General features: G+C 42.0%; 1 protein-coding gene across 5 annotated transcripts in view; it reads right to left on the bottom strand.

Moving 5' to 3' along the window:
- Positions 1 to 17,445, bottom strand: part of epha8 (eph receptor A8) — a 343,102-nt gene that overhangs the window by 78,082 nt on the left and 247,575 nt on the right. For all 5 annotated transcript variants that reach the window (XM_033632678.2, XM_078169183.1, XM_033632677.2 and 2 more), the window contains exons 7-8: positions 8,226 to 8,381; positions 7,606 to 8,019 (exon numbers count right to left, since the gene is read on the bottom strand). In XM_033632678.2, coding sequence (XP_033488569.2) covers positions 7,606 to 8,019; positions 8,226 to 8,381 — 570 coding nt within the window. The remainder of the gene's footprint in view (positions 1 to 7,605; positions 8,020 to 8,225; positions 8,382 to 17,445) is intronic.

Here is a 17,445-nt window from a genome sequence, read left to right on the forward strand (position 1 = left end):
TTTAAAAGAACCAGGGGCTATTTGCTCAAGGCTTTTTTTTTTTTTTTGGCACCAACCTGCACCAGGCCGTTATTTGGTTACAGTTCCTGTCCAGTATGTTTTTTAGTGCAAAAATACTGTATAATATAGGGGTGAGTTCATGTACAAAAATCTCTAAACATTTAGTGGGTCATTTTTTTCGTGTACACGTGTACACGGGTTTCACCGCTGGGTGGTGCTATTGCATTATACCAGTAAAGCCCCAGTTATCCGAATACCAACCGAACAGGCCATTTAACCAACAGTTACAGGCCGCCACGCCGAAATATCGCCATCCCCACGGTCCGCCATCCCGAATTCTGGTCCCTGAGTCCTGACAGTAAGCTATGGTGAGCCTGTAGAAGCTGTATTCCCCATGCATGTCAGAGATTTTCACTGGGGACTCACGTGAGTAATTCAGGCTGACATTACCTGTTTTTCAGCAAACTCTTCTGGTAATTTTATTAAAAGGCATGGCATATAGGTCCACAGTAACTTATTATTATTATTGTTATTATTATTATTATTATTGGGTCTTATAAGAGTGAGCTACAATGAGTACCGCCATCAAATCACAGCATCCGTGGTGAGAGGACACGGAATTGTGTGCGCTTTTACGCACGCGGGTCAAGGCGATCACGGATATTTGATGTGGGAAAGATGTAGCCAGATGTATTACCTGTTTTAGATACGTGACTGACTGTCTGTCCATCTGTCCGTCCGTCCGTAGCAGGAGTGAATGAGGAAATAATCGCCCAGGTGTTTAATCGGACCGGCGTTTAATACGCAAAATAGGGTCAAACCCCCGCGGCTATTAGGTGCCCGACAGCTATCTGTCACCGGGCGACTATTTGGAAATATATGGTAACTCACATAACTCATACCTGGTGGAGGAGTGGCGAACAATTTGATGAGCATATTATTGACCTATTTAAGTGCAACTTAAACTAACTGTTGTATAATTAACTTTATGTCTTAGCCAAACAGAACACTTAAAATCAACACTATTTTACCACATTTTGTAATTTGTAGACTACTTAATTAGCCAAACATACCCCATACATAACATCAAAGTGTAGTGTGTGGCATATCCGATGTACATGAGTTATGACCTCATTGTTTTGAGTTAGTATCCCTCAATGACGTTATCCATCGTGACTGAGAGATGAAGAGTATGGATTGTCAAAGGCTGAAACTGTACTCATTCACCTCATTATTGGACTTAGTATCTCATTATTTTGACTTAGTATCTCATTATTTTGACTTAGCAAGTCATTATTTTTGACTTAGCAAGTCATTATTTTGACTTAGCAAGTCATTATTTTTGACTTAGCAAGTCATTATTTTGACTTAGTATCTCATTATTTTTGACTTAGTAAGTCATTATTTTGACTTAGTATCTCATTATTTTGAGGTAATAGATCTTTTTTTTTTCTATCAAGTGGCGGAAATGGGCTTCCATATATGAAAGAGAGTTACGTGAAAGCTCAGAGAGTTTGTGAAACATGGTGAACAAAAAAACAATGATGCCATGCTCTCTAATGTTAGTAGTAGCATAGTTTTTATAGATTATTAGGGAGGGGTATGTTAATGTATAAAACATGCTGTAGCATTAGTACCCTCTCCAGCTCCCTCTAGTGGAAAGACGAAGTGGTACAAAATGTGAAACAGCTCACTCCAGAAATGTATGAAGTATATATTTATATAAAACTTATAAGAGGGGCCTCCGCAATGCCAGAGCAAACTATTACTCAGCATTAATAGAAGAAGACAAGAACAACCCCAGGTTTCTTTTCAGCACTGTAGCCAGGCTGACTGAGAGTCAGAGCTCTATTGAGCCTTGTATTCCTTTAGCCCTTAGCAGTAATGATTTTATGAGCTTTTTTAATGACAAAATTCTAACTATTAGAGGCAAAATTCATGACCTCCTGTCCTCAGATAGTACCTATCTAACCTCAAACACAGCTGTAAGAACTAATATATATTTAGATTGCTTCTCCCCAATTTCTCTTCAAGAATTGACCGCAGTGATTTCTTCATCTAAATCATCAACGTGTCTCTTAGACCCCATCCCAACTAGGCTACTTAAGGAGGTCTTTCCTTTAGTTAACACTCATATATTAGATATGATCAATATATCCTTATTAACAGGCTATGTACCACAGTCTTTTAAGGTAGCTGTAATTAAACCTCTACTAAAAAAGCCCACCCTGGATCCAGAGGTGTTAGCCAACTATAGACCAATATCTAATCTTCCCTTTCTTTCTTTTTTTTTTTTAATTGAAAGAAATGCAGTGAAATGCTACATACAGACAGATTTGGCATACGGGGCATTTCCATCAGTTTTTCTATTTTATCCCCAATCCAGAATACCCTACCCACATCCCTTCCCGCAATCCCGATCAAATTAAGAAAGCAAGAGTAAGAAATAAACTAAAAGGATAATCAATAATGGTGAACAGAATAAGTAAATAAATAAATAAATAGATACACAACTTATATAAAATTAAATAAATAAATAATAATAAATAAAATACAAAAGATAAAAAAATAAAAAAATAAAAAAAAGAAAATTTTTGTTTTGAAACAGAGTCAGCCATTAATAGCACAGACGTTGCTGCTGTACTTTCAGAGTCCCAAGGCCAGCAGTTAGGTTATGCATACCTGGGATATCTAATCTTCCCTTTCCTTTTTTTTTTTTTAATTGAAAGAAATGCAGTGAAATGTTACATACAGACAGATTTGGCATACGGGGCTTTTCCATCAGTTTTTCTATTTTATCCCGAATCCAGAGGGGGCCCTAGGCATTTTTGGGGTATTTTTACTGCCTTTACTTTTAAGCTCATATCACAGTTATTATAAATGTTACATACACATGCTATATCTTGTTTTTTTTCAGGACAATCTGGGCTAACCAGATTTGCCATCATTCCATGTCCTTCTATGTGCCTGTATTTTATATTAATTTTTATATCAATGAAAAAAACAAATCCGTGTGACTAAATTCTTACATGTTGACATGTATCTCACCATAGCAAGTTGGAAGTTGACATATTCTGCCATATATGAAGAGGGGAGACTCTCTGGAATCTGGCAATATAAGAACCATGATGTTGGGACATTCTGTCACTTCACAGTTGGCCAAAACATGTGGTTTGTGCCAGGCGGACATGATTGCCAGTATTTTTTCATTATTGCAAGAAATTCCATTGACTCATTCACAAGTCAAAAATGTGTTTGAAGTCGATCGGATAAAATCTCTAGGACTAGTTCTTTAATTTATGAGCCCTGGAAATGGGCAAAAATGTACAAAAGTGGCACAGGTAAATTCAAAATGGCGGGCATCCTGTTAGGTTTGGAGCATGACTCCAAGAGGCTTTTTGTACGTCTTGATACACAGACCGGTTTGTTTTTCTTATTTTTGATTTTATGCTCACATCAAAAATAGCAAATCGAAAAATGGGCCACGATTAAAATTTGATTTTGATTTTTCATTTGCTCCAACTTGTGTGACCCGGAACAGAAGCGCATTGTATTCACTGGATAAAAAAAAACAAAAAAAACACCTACAACCTAATGTTACAGCAGCTTACAAGCATGCTGTGTCAATAAATCACCTCAGACACTGTAAGAAATGTAGTATTTAGCCTAATAACATCATGCTACAGCAGTAATAACGTCAGCTTTAGTCAAATGGCTCTAGCTCTCCCGGTAAATGTCATACACTCTGGACACATTTTCCCTGTATGTTGACATGACAATGGCCGCGTTTCCCAGATCGCTCTTAGCTTAAGAAGATCTTTCACTAAGAAGGAGTTGTAAGATCGAGCTGACCCACTCTTAACAGTAGGACTGCCAGTATTACAGTGCCCCTCCAAGCGCCACAACAGTTTGCCAGACCGTCATGTAACTTCATTGTCTTTGGGATTGAATAGTAACGACACAAATGTCCTATGGCCCAATCACAAAAAAGATGACTTCAATCAAAAAAAATATTTTCAATCAAATAATAACTCACTTCAATCAAAAAAAAAAAAAAATTCAAGCAAAGAAAAAAGTGTTCAAATGCATTTTTTTGGCCTCAAATATTTTTTTGCATTCAAACACTATTTTTCTTTGATTAAAAATGTTTTTTTTTTTTTTTTAATTGAAGTGAAGGGTTTTTTTTAATTGAAAACATATTTTTTGATTGAAGCAACTTTTTGAATAATAAAGACACAAATTTGAAGTGGGTCTGATTTGCCTGTTAGAGGGACATCAATGAAAATAGTAATTTTCTGTTGCCAGTAGATAGTGCTATGATTGTGACTCAAATGTCCTGTGTACATGTGCCCATGTAGAGTCAAGTTACAGCAATGTTTATAATCATGGCGAAATATCAAAATTCGCCACCAGGCCATGGCCACGCCCTTTGACAAAAACTTTCACAGTAAAGCATCATCAAGGTCTTATGACTGTGTTGACCAAGTTTGAGGTTGATAAGGTCAACTTTGTAGGAGATGTATATCAAAGTCTAAAACATGACACCTCCTGTTGCTAGTTGGGAATGCTTATTGATTACTAATTGTTGACATAATGTTCAGGATGGGACTGTCATCAATCCTATGAAGTTTGGGGAAGATGTATGCTGGAGTTATAAACTTCTTGTTTTGTGGCTAGATCCCTAAGTTTGACGCTTTGCCACGGTCAAACAGATTGATGAAAATTCAAGCTTGTAATAACTTTTCTTCTTCAAGGTCTTTTGGTGGGACAGACCAAGGTTTGAATTTGATTGGATAAAACCTGCAGGACTAGTTCGTTAATTTAGGACCCCTGGAAATGGTGAAAAATACACCAAAATTGCACATTAACATGAAAATGGCCGACTTCCTGTTGGGTTTAGAGTATGGCTCCAAGAGGCTTTATTTGTACGTCTTGGGTTGTTACATGTGTTTTCCAAGTTTCATACATGTAGGTGAAAGCAGCTTCGGGGGCTGCATTGTCGAAATTTAGTAGGGGGCGCTACTGAGCCAATTTTTGGCATATGAGCACGAGACCTTGAAAATACCACTTGGTGCTCAGGCCCTAATAATATGATAAAAATTCCTTCAATTTAAATAGGGTCCTCACACCGTGTAGTGCTCGGGCCCTAATAATTCCTTCAGTTTCAAGAGGGTCCTCGCAGCACGGGTGCTCGGGCCCTAATAATAAAACAGGACAAAACCAAAAGGGTTTCAGCCCTTCAGGCTTGAACCCCTAATAATTAAAGTTGCAAGCAGCGATGAATGAGCCCTCGCACCTCTGTACAACTCGGGTTCTGGCAGTACTCCGGCTGACTTGGCACTTCATTTCTGTCAAAGTCAGACACTGCACGCAGGATTGAGATGGCATATAATTCATAAAGTGTGGGCGCTGGAATGACCTATTTCAAATTTTGTACCATGTCCTTTTTCCTTGAGAAAGCACTGGAGAATGCATCAATAATTTGTCATGTTTTTGTACATCAAATATAGACCACACCATGTAAATTTCAGGTAAATAAGTGTCTGAAAAGATGTACTTCCTGCTGCCCGTAGTTGGCACTATGTCTATGACTGAAAATTGTCACATAGATGTGTCCAGGGTGGGACTATATTCAAACATGTGAAGTGCGGTGCAGATTGGACCATTTACTCCATAGTTAAAGCAATTTCGTGTTTCATGGTGAGACATCAAAACCTGATGCCACGTCACAGCAACACCATTCAATGCTAATCCTGGAGAATGCACTGATGATACATCTTGACACAAAACCTATGCCCTTGGAAGGCCCCCACCCACAGTAGGAGGCTGACAACCTGGAGCAGTGAACAACACCAACACTAGATCAGCTTTGAACCTGCTGACTCTTAGGACAGGTGAGCTGCCATGAAGGATGCACCAGCAACTGCAAGTCCTGCTCTCTTTTTGCATCATACTGTCACACAAGCTAGCTGTTTGATGCTCTCCAGATTCAGCAGATGAGGGGCATGGTGCTGAGGAATGTGAGGAAACAGACTGTGGGATGGACAGCAATCATCTCTGAGAGTTATACCATTTAAAAGTAGTTATAGACCCTTTTAGGGTCAGCTTCACAATGACGTCATTTTATTAGCTAGAGGCAAAATGCAACTTGCCACTACAGGGCTGTAGGCTACATAGGAGTCTTAAACTGTCATCTTGTTGTGTTACTGGGAACCAGAGTAAAAGGAGTCATGGCTCAAAATCCATATTGTATCGCATACCTGCCGTCATGGACTGTCAACAAAAATGAAGACTATTATGGTTAAATGTGATAAGATGAAAGGACCTAAAAAATGCCTGCGTATGCAGCGCACACTTCATATCAGGTTAGGGAAAAAGTATTTACAGTTGCAGAAATGAATAACTTTATGTCTGTTAAGGGTTATGAAGTCCACCTAATCAGAAATTGGTGAGGTATTAAGAGGAATATTGGATTTCTCTGTAACTCTAAATTTTTGGTGCATTAGCTAACATTAGCTTTGATAGCAAAACAAACTGGAGGAAACCTTTCAAGTGTCATCCTCCTTTGTGAGATTGGCATAGTAATCAACTGCAAAGCTGGCCATCCCACTTTAAGCAATCCCTGCAAATCATCCATCCACTGAGTGAGATAATACAGGACGTAAATTCAGTCTGATGCTCTACACTAAAATGAGAGCCCTGTTGGTTGAAGAAATGGACTGCTATATTTCTACATTAATTAACAAACGGTGAAGTTAATCACATATTCACTCCACTCAGCACTCTGCTGCTCCATCTCCCCAGACAGAGTGCCCAGAGTATGCTCTGCGAGACTGCGGTGCTCTGGATAACTGAATGGTAAATTCTGATAGCACTACAAATTTACAAACAGTCCAGTTATTGCCAGAGTGCGCTCCGGCACTTGGAATGAATATCTCAAAATTCACCACTCACATCATCTTCCTCCATTGTCTAAAAAAGTCAACAGCTTGTTGGCTAGTTGCAAGCCAATAGCTAGCGCTAGCTAATGTCTGGGGGAACTGTTTTGCCTTCAGCTAAGCCCCGCCCACCAGAAAAAGTTTCATTGTTTTCTAATAGTAAAAGGGTCTCTACTACTGGAACATTGCTAAGAAAACAGTTAAATCTGCAGTAACAATTTTTCTGGGGCAGTCGGGGGCAAATTGTGAACACAACATTGACAAAATATCACCTTTTAATTCGATATGGACTAAGTCATAAGCAAACTTGCTTGCATGCTTCTGGCGAGCTGGCAAGTGTAAGTCCAATATCTCTCTTTTAGCTCTGTTTTGCTATCCACCAACTCCTGAAGGAAATATGTGGCTCTTTAACTGCCACCAGCCACTACATTCGCCAGTTAATCTCCAGCTGTAACTTGTTTGGTGCTGAACAGGTAGTGTAGAGTGAGTTTTTAGAGCTTTTTCTCTGAAAAAATCTGCTGCTGTGGTTGTATTTCCAGAAACAGTGGAAACAGAAGCAGAGTCAGGACAAATTATTTTATGGGCTAAAAGTTCCATAAAGGACTTGCATATGCCATGCACCAAAGCCTTTATAGCGTTAATTGTATGTCATTGTTCCGAACCCTACCTGCCTGGTTTGTTGTGATATTGACCAAGGCATAAGGGGATGGCTCGCTGCTCAGGTGCGTCACTGCATTTGTGGCCAGAAGGCGGAAGGAGTAGTTGGTGTGAGCCACCAGGTTGAGCACTGTCACCCAGGGCTCCATCAACCCGCTTTGGCGGGGAACGAATCGGACTGCTGCACTACCCAAACGTTCCACCATCCCTCCGACTCCGAGACTCGTCCCTCCGCCTGTCTTCCCTCCACCAGAACCTCCCGGAGAGGATGAGCAGTCCTCACAAGGCCCTCCTGAGCATTTCAGACACAACACACTGTACTGCAGGTCACTGCGACCTCCAGTATCCAGAGGGCGATCCCACTCTAAATTCACAGACGTCCCATTGACTGAGGAAATGACATTCACTGGAGCAGATGGAGGGCCTGGAGAAGAGGAAGGTGGATTTGTGAGTTGATTCACAGGTTTGGTCACTGTCTAAAAAAGTAAATTTGATTTTTGAGGCATAGATAAATTTGGCACATTCCGTAGTTTCTATGTGTGGGTGTATACGAATGTGTGCATATGTCTTTGCACTACTCGGAGATGCTCTTGCTTGTGGAACTGGGTGATCTTGTGTGTTTGTGCTTACGGGAGCATGGAGCTGCTGGCGGGTCATCTGCCGCTCGATAGTAGTTGGAGTCGCAGGGGCAGGAGAGGGCGGCTCTGGTCTCTGAGTGGCTGTGTTGAGGACATTTACCACACAGGCCATCGCCTGCCACCGGCTTATAGAAACCCACCTCACAGGCTGCAGAGAGAGAGAGAGAGAGAGAGAGAGAAAGAGAGAGAGAGAGAGAGAGAATAAATAGAGTAAATAGAGACTTTGCAGGGAAGGGCTCTGCACTCCCATAATAACTCAGACCATGATAAAATTGAGACAGAGTGCAGCCAGAAAGGCATGAATCACGCTGCTATAGCAAGCTGTGTATATCAACTCTGCTTCAACTTTTTCAAAACTGTGTCATCTCCTCCAAAGCCTTCATTTTAGGACATAATCCCCTCCTTGCCCCACTCCTCCACATCTTTGTATAATTACAGGCCTTGTAACCGTAGAGACCGTGGAGCAGGGGAGATGAAAGTCATACTTCTCTCTGCTCAGATTTGGGCTGAAAAGGCTCTGCACTGTTGATACTCCCAGTGAGACCCTCAAAATCCAGACTGTGTTTCAACCTCATTCAGCTCCTCTGATACATATTCACTTTTAACTCTGCACTGATTAATAATGTAGGGGGTTCTGATAAATATATTCTCTTTCCAGGCGGTTAATAGGCTTCTGCTAGGGTAAATGGGGCAGGGGTAAACCACGGATACACTCTGAAAGCAGTAGCAGACACCATCATGCTCATGTTTGCTCTTCCTCACAGGGTAATTTATGTTTCCCCAGAATGCTGAGTGTTAGTTTACAGATGCAGTGTTTTCCTAACCTCTCCTTGTTAACTTTATAGAGGGCCATTTTAGGTGCTTAGACTTCAAAGGTGCTGAAAGAGCCATGAAATTGGATAACCAACATGAGTGAAACTATAACAAAGTGAATAGTTAAAATGTATTCTGGATTACTGACTGAGACATTTTTAGAAAAAGGGAGGAAAAAGAATGAAACCCTCTCATGCTTGTACCTAAAAAGTACACATACAAATTGTAACCATGGCTGTACAGAAACACACAGACACACACTGTGGATGTGCAATGTCACCATATGATTAGATTTTTAATGATTTTCACAGTTTCAGTTTTTCATAGCCATTTTTAGGTAGTTGTTCATTGGAACACCCTGTAATTATTACCCTGATGAAGCTTTTTGTTTTTCAGGAAAAAATCTGACCATTTAAACTGTAAAGTGCGTGAAGGTTCATATTACCCATTACTGAATGGAGAAATTGCTCCTCCATCCACCTGAACCCCTCATGGGCTTCAATAGGTGGATTATGAGACAATGGGCCCTTGGGCCCCACTACCTCTCCTACGTAAGAGCAAGACACAGACTTTGTGGTTTTGTATTTGTTTGTAGATATTATGCATTGTTCTTTGGTTTGTTGTCTCTTTTATATTTTTGTGCATTTTTATTTTTTGCGTGTTTTGTGTCTCTGTGGTTGTTTTAATGTCTCTTTGTGTCATTCTGTTACTTACTGAGGTAAGTGTGTTCTTTTTTGGCTGCCTTGTGTCTCTGTGCAGTCATTTTGTGTCTCCTTGTGGTTGTTATGTGTCTCTTTGTGCCATTTTCTGTCTTACTGATGTAATTTTGTTCTGTTTTTGGTTGTTTTGTATCTTTTTGGGCTGTTTTGTGTCTCTTTGGAGCCACTTTGTATCTCTTTGTTGTTGTTTTGTGGTGGTTTTGTGTCTCTTTGTAGTTGTTATAGTTTTGTGTCTCTTCGTGTCATCTGTGTCTTCTTCAGGTAATTTTGTGTCTGTCTTGTGTCTCTTTGCGGTCATTTTGTGTCTCCTTGAGGTTATTTGTGTCTCTTTGTAGTCATTATGTATCTCTTAGTGTTTTGTCTCATTGTCACATTTTGTATCTTAGTGAGGTATTTTTGTGCGTTTTTTTTTTTTTTTTTGGTTGTTTTGTGTCTTCTTGAAGTTGTTTTATGTCTCATAGTTGTTTTTGTCCGTCTTGGCATTTGTGTCTTACTGAGGTAATTTTGTGTCTTTTTGGTTGTTTTGTGTCTCTTTGTAGTTGTTATAAATCTCTTTATGGTTGTTTTGTGACTTTTTGTGTCATTTTGTGTTTTCCTGAGGCAATTCTATGTCTGTTTTGGTTGTTTTGTGTCTCTTTGTGGTTTTGTGTCTCTTTGTGTAATTGTGTGTCTTACTGGGGTAATTCTATGTCTTTTTTGTTTTGTGCCCCTTTGTAGTCATCATGTATCACTTTGTGGTTTTTTGTCTCTTCCACTCATTTTATATTTTACTTGGATAATTTTGTGTCTGTTTTATGTCTTCTTGTGGTTATTTTGTGTCTCCTACTGTCATTTCACATCCCATTGAGATAATTTTGTGTTTATTTTGGCTCTGTCTTTTTGTGGTTTGTGGTCATTTCAGTCTCCCCCTGATCTGTGCATGTTTACTTAAGTGCCATTTTGCAAGTGAAGGCCAGGGGGCTACCCTGACACTTTGGGCCCCTGGGGCTGTGCCCAGTAAGCCCATTCAGTAATCTATCCATTCAGGCTTCCCACCTGCAAACACCACCAGTTATGTTTACTGTAGTGACCAGCGACCCTGGTGTATAGAACTGTATAAAGCTGAAACAGAAATGAAAATGGAAAAGAAAGATAAACAGTGTGGGTGGCTAAAAACACTGCATTCTTTCCCTCCAAAAATAAAAATTCATTGGATGCTGTGGGGAAAAAGCAAAGGAAAAAAACTCTAATTTACTGCACAATCTGAGGCAAACCATAATCTATAATGTCAGAAGAGGCAAAAAAAAAAGGACTTAACCGCAATGCACAAGTTGAAGTAGCTGATGGGTTTGTATTTCACTGGAGTTGTAACCAGTACGATTTCAGGTGACAAATAGAAGTCATTGATTCATTGATAAACTTCTTTTGGTCAAACATCCCTGTCACAATTTTTCTTTGGGATGTGACACAACTAGAATCCGCCAACTTACAAATATAAAGCCACAACAGGGGTTGAGATGGGCTTTGGTCAATTGTCATCTGTTTTGTATGTTAAAGTATATCAGTTCCTTATGTGATCAACTACAAATAAAAATGTGTTCAACAAGTAACAACTGCAAATACCATTGTATACTTAACGTATAGGCTATTTATGCAACACATGCTCACTCTGACCTCATCACATGTCAACTTTTGGTCATGGATCGCAGCCTGTTACATGCATTTTCTCTTTTCAAAATACACTTTTGTTTTCACAGCAAATATAGTTTGCATACAGTCTCTTTCAAAATAAACTCACTGGGCTCTAGTTTCGCAGACCAGGCATGGCGGAGGCGCAGCACACCTGCGCTTCGCCAACTGGGTGTGGCCAGGCGGACTTTGTAAGTTTGGCACACCGTGCGCCCTGGCGCAGCTACTCCTCTATCCCACCTCCGTCCCTCCTACCTGCGCAAGTCGGAAAGAGGGAGGAGAGAAGGCGTGGAGTGAGTTTTACACACATCACACCAATCAAATGAGCCCCTCTCCTCGCCCTTAAATGCGCCGAGTGAAGGCGTAATGAGAGTTTACTCAATTCGCCATGGCAGAAGAGAGCAGCAGCGTCAGACGGCCAAACTTCTCCCAGGAGGAAACTGATGTTTTGGTCTGGGAGGTCCAAGCTCACAGTGTCAGAATATACGGAACTGCGAGCAGACCTCCACGGGCTGATGATGCAAAGGTAGCCTGGGAGGAGGTCACCACAATTGTAAATCAATGTTGCGTTTCTCTCATGCGCATGCGCTCTCTCTTTCTCTCTTGCAGTCTCACTCTGTTTCTTTTCTTTTGACTTTTCTAAGATGACAGATGCTGAATATATACTCCCTATCTGATGCTGTGGCTGTTTGTGGTTGGCTGAGAGGGATGTGAACTCATTAGTTTGTAGCTGTGTTAATCAAATCAGGTTGGGTTTCCATTACGCGTGCCAAACGGTGCCAATCCCCTTTGCGCTCCGCCTGCGCTGACAGTAGACCTGGTTTCAGTTGGTGAGCTTTTAGCACACCTTCAGCAAAGCCTTTTGGCACAAAACTGTCACTGCGCAAAGCTGGATCTGTTGACACCTCCCCTTGCTGCGCCGCCACACCCATCTCAGCGCACCTTGGTCTGCCAAACTACCAAATTGAGCGCGCCTCGGGTTGCGCTGCTCGAAACTAGCTCTGTGCTGGGTTCGCCACCCTGCGCTGCGCTGGGAAACTAGAGCCCACTATGTTAGTACAGCACTGCAAATTTTTTTCCTACAATAACAAAAGTACGTGGTTGGGTTTAGGAAAAAAAAGAACAGGGTTTGGCCCTACAATCTTACGGGAAGCGAAAACCAGCCAGTCGGTGGTTGTTGGACCCATCCATCAACCACCCCTCCCAGCTGCCCTACTCGCTCTTTCACCTCCCAGGCACTCTTTCATGATAACGGTGACCGGCCATATATCATGCCATCATAAAAGGATAGCTTTTTTTGTCAGTGTCTGATGCTGGAAGTCACTGACCAAGCACTGGTATGCGACAACTTCAGAGTGAGACCAGACTGATTTATCCAACCCTAAAATTGTTTAGGTTACATTGTATTGCACCTTCTCTAACCTCTACAAGAGTCTCTTTTAAGATAATTACTTGGACGTTTTAGAATTTTTTTTATGGTCACTCTAGAGAACTGACTTTCACTATACAAATTGTTTTATATAGACGGTTTGTTAAACAAACATTCCTGTGTAGACAGTGGAAAGTTTACAGTCATTAACTGACATCTGAGTTAGTGATTTGACATTGAAGTGTTTAGAGCCAGTTATGGTTCCAATACAAGGGTATAAAAAAAAATGGATGGTGATGGTGATTACGACTTTTATGCAACACTGCATGTACAACAGCCCCCCCTCTCCACACATCCCTCCACGACTTGGGGTCTGCCCACTGGTCCGACATCCTATTGTTCTGACCATATTAAACCCATTGTTCTGAAGTCCCTTGTTCCAAAATCATCATGATGCCTTGTGGTTAAGGTCTGGTTAGGTTTAGGCACAAAAACCACTTGGTTAGGGTCAGGAAAAGATCATGGTGTGGGTTAAAATGAAAAAGAAAATGGCAGACACATAAGCCGTGGGCCTGCTTCGCCTCAAGCCTTTCCCAGCTGACCCCGAACCGGTCGCGGCGCACCATCAAGGTAGAAATACGCCCGCCGGGAGCCGTTCAGCACCGCGGAGAGCTCCCCACACAACCTGGACCCCAGAGTTAATAACAGAAGGCTATGGTGTTTCATTCTCTCCTCTCTATGACACTTGTATCTCGACCAGTAGCCTACTTTTGTTGCTGATCCTCTATGGTACACAAATACAGTATAGCCTAGTATAATCACATATCGGAACAACGGGATGTCGGACTAATGAGAGGTCAGAACAATGAGAGGTCGGGACAATGCTACCGCACCCACGACTTATGGTTGTCAGCTTCACTTCTCCCAGCCTGTCCTGTCTGCTGTCAATATGTGGTTTTAATAAGAGTGAGAAAAACATGTAGATGTGGACAGAGAAGGAGATGTAGAGAGACACTATGCTCCTTGTTGTGTGTTTGTCCTATGAATGCTCTCACTCCTTATACAACCCCAACAGTGCATCAATTAGTGGGCCTACATTATCAGTGTTACAAAAGACCAACATAAGATTTCTGTGAGAAAGTAAGGGCAATGAAAGGCTGCAAAGTTTAAACACACACAGACACACACACCGCATTTTATCCAACTCTATTACTTACTGACAAAGTTTAAATTTACTTTAATTTCACAGATAAGAAAAAAATAAATTGTGAAGACAATGAAGCCCCCATACAATGGCATTTTAAGTCTTGTGTGTGATTTATCCTGTGTGTAGAGGCAAACTGTGCTAACTGCAAGGCTAATTTATGCAGTGTAAAATGGCATAGGCTTGTGCTAATAACATTAGCATTTTGTCTTTGGGGGACAACATGTCTAGTATAAGATTATTGTTTTGTCTGTGAGCCTTGTAAGTTGTAATGGAGCTGAAATTTGTGATGTTACCTTTGTTAAAATTTTCTGTTGCTCCTGGATTCATATAAGGAAATTTCTGCTAGTCACTATATAGGCTAATTATACAGAGTAAAATGCCATAGGCTTTTGCTGATAACATTAGCATGTTATATTTGTGGGGAAAACAAGAGCCTCTGCAGTTGTGGTGAGTAAAAGCCCCGCCCCTATTTGTTAATGTTATTACTTTATGTCCGACCGTGAGGATGTACCATTGTTTGCTAGCTTGATGCTAATGACAGTAACGTTAACTCAGCGGGTTGACAAAGTGCCTCTGCTGTTTCACACCATCATTTCCCCCTTTTACTCTGTGTGGTAACATCCCTAGAGGAAATATTAAAAACGCTGGGGTGTTGTTGTCATACAGTTGTCTACGGCAGCAGATCGTTCTGTGTTTCTACTGGTCAAAGTGACGGCTGTGATGGGAGAATTGGATCTCAGTGAAGAGCAAGCGGTCCATAACTTTAATTTTGGAGACAAAAAAATGTAGGCTTAGCGCCCTGTGGTCCATTGCCCAATAGGAAATGTAGAATACTCACAAGTACTTTAAAAGTGCTTGAGTTACTTTTCTCAGGGAGTAACGCTGGAAGTACTTTTAAAGTACTTGAGTTACTTTACTCAGGGAGTAATGTAGTAAAGTAAATGATGCGAAGCCTGCGGAGCTAGTTCAGGCAGACAACTCAAGTGCGCAATCCTGATCAGCTGATCAGCCACATGCTCTCCTCAGCTGATAGGGCAGGTTATTTAAACCTCCCGTGCTTTCCTGATCATTCCTTGCTACTCTGCTGCTGCATGCACATGCTGTTCTGCTGCTGCTGCTGTCTCTGCTGCTGATCCTGCTGGGTTCTGTTGCTCTCGCTGCTGCTGCTGCTGCTGCTGCTGCTGCCACTGCTGTGTGCTGCTTATGAAGCTTCTCAAATGTCCTCCGTCTCATCCGAGTCAGGAAGCGAAGGCGGGTTGTTTGAATCCCAGACACCGACAACGAAGCGCCTTCTCCTTCTGGGGATCAGGGAGCCCTTCCCGCAGCTCCTCGTTGCAGCTCTCACCTGGTTCACAAGCATGGGCGACTGGCCCACGAGCCGGGTCCTCGAGACTATGCCGCGGCGTCTCTGCTCCATGCGGCCTCAGTCATGAAGTTTGAGTTTCTCGTAGAGCACGTTCCGGTGCGATTGAAGATCCAGAGCCAGGCCCCGCCACGAAAAGCAAGAAGGGGGAAGCCCCTGCCAAAAAAAAAAAAACGCGCAGCGAAGCACCGAGAAGTGAAGGCAGTTTCCTTTCGGCGTCCATGTAACTGACTGTGTCATCCACACTGGCCGCGCCGCGCCGGGAAGCTCCGCGGCATGCTTGCCATTTGCAGCGATCAGTTCAGCGTCTGGTCTATTTTCTGCGCGAGCCGCGAGCAAATATCAGGCAGTGAAAAACAACACCTGATTGCTCTATGCTTGCTGTTTTATTAGGGCAGGACGTTAATCTGGTCAAGACGTCTTTAGAGACACTATTTGTGAAGTCTTTCCTGAACGCACACAAGAGCTGGACACGTACCTTGCTATTATTTCTGATTTGGCTATGTCATACGGAGGGACTCTCTTCTACGAGTACCACAAGAGTTTTTCATCTAAATCTGCTATGTACATCCAGAAATTTAATCAACGGATAGACTGGTCAGTCATAGAACTAGCCTTAATAAGCAGACACTTCACCGGACATCAAGCTTTATCATGCTCTATCTGCGGTTCATTTAGCCACAGCCCCACTCTTTTGCCCTAAGCCTGCGTTTCAGGCCAATACTCCTCGGCCCCAAGCTACGGGTCCTGCTGCACGCAAACTCAGGTGCCTTATTTACCTGGCATAATACTCCTACATGTATTAATTTTAACGAAAATGTCTGCACTTACCGCAATTGTAAATATTTGCATATTTGCAGCTGGTGCGCAAGCAGCCACCTGAGATCTGTGTGCCCAAGACAGGTGCGTCCTGCAAATCAGAGAAATAAATTCTGCTCAAGCTCATCCCTCCAGGCCTGTGAATTTCCCGGCTCTCTCTAAGGCTCTCAGAAATCATCCTATCAGATCTTTTTCAATTATCTAATAACTGGACTTGTTCAGGGGTTTTTAGCTGGCCGTGGCTTCCTAAGACTTCTCATGTTAGACAGTGTACTAATGCAAGCCACTCTTCCTTAAGAGAATTGTGTCGCATTAGGGATATTAAATAAAAAAAAAAAACAAAAAAAATCACGGTTAAAAATCTTCAAGATACGATAATATTAGATCATGGGTGCCTGTCTGTCTTCGGTTTTGGTCCTTCTTTTTAGATCAGAGGAACGGCATTTCTTTTTTTCATAATAACGCATCAGAAACATCCGCTTCGATTGAGTTACACACAGATGCCGCTCCTCCTGTCGGTTTTGGGGGGTTCTTCAAGGGGGTATGGTTTTCTGCAGCTTAGCCTAAGGAATGCTCTATTTACCGTCAGACTGCAATCAACAGCATTATTTGAACTGTACCCAATTGTTGTGGCTTCCTATTGTGGGGCAGCAAATGGTCTCGGAAACAGATTATAGTCTTGTGTGATAATGAAGCGGCTGTTAACATGATTAACAAGGTCACTCTAAGACGCCAACAATTAGGCCTAATCGTTTTCTCAGACGCCTCACCTGGACATGCGGGACAGGTAATTTTTAATGCGCGCTGTCTATATTCCGGGTCATGACACCAGGGTAGCTGATGCTCGCTCTCGTTTTAAATTTCAGAAAATCAAACCCTGTGTCCAAACGCCAAGCCCAGTGGCCTGCCCTGCCCTCCGTTCTCTCAAGTCATTTTAGATTAGGATGCGAAGGCCCTCTGCCTTCTCTGCTAAATTCTGCTGCCAAAAACATGGGGAAGGTCTATCAAAGAACACATTAAAACTTATGATTCCGCTTGGTGGTTTTACTCTTCTTTCTGTGCTCATTTTGCTTGCCCACCGTTGCCAGTCAATATTCCCTTCGTTTGCGCATTTATAGTCCACTCTTTTGAGTCCCGTAAGTTGCAGCCTCTCTCCAAAGCCATGATAGCCGGCATTCAGTTTCATCTTCGTTGTCAAGATCCTTCAGTCTGTGGCCTGTTAACACATCCCAGCATTCGCCTGCTTCTCAACGG

Source organism: Epinephelus lanceolatus, chromosome 1 (genome assembly GCF_041903045.1).
Source record: "Epinephelus lanceolatus isolate andai-2023 chromosome 1, ASM4190304v1, whole genome shotgun sequence".
Taxonomy (NCBI): Eukaryota; Metazoa; Chordata; class Actinopteri; order Perciformes; family Serranidae; genus Epinephelus; species Epinephelus lanceolatus.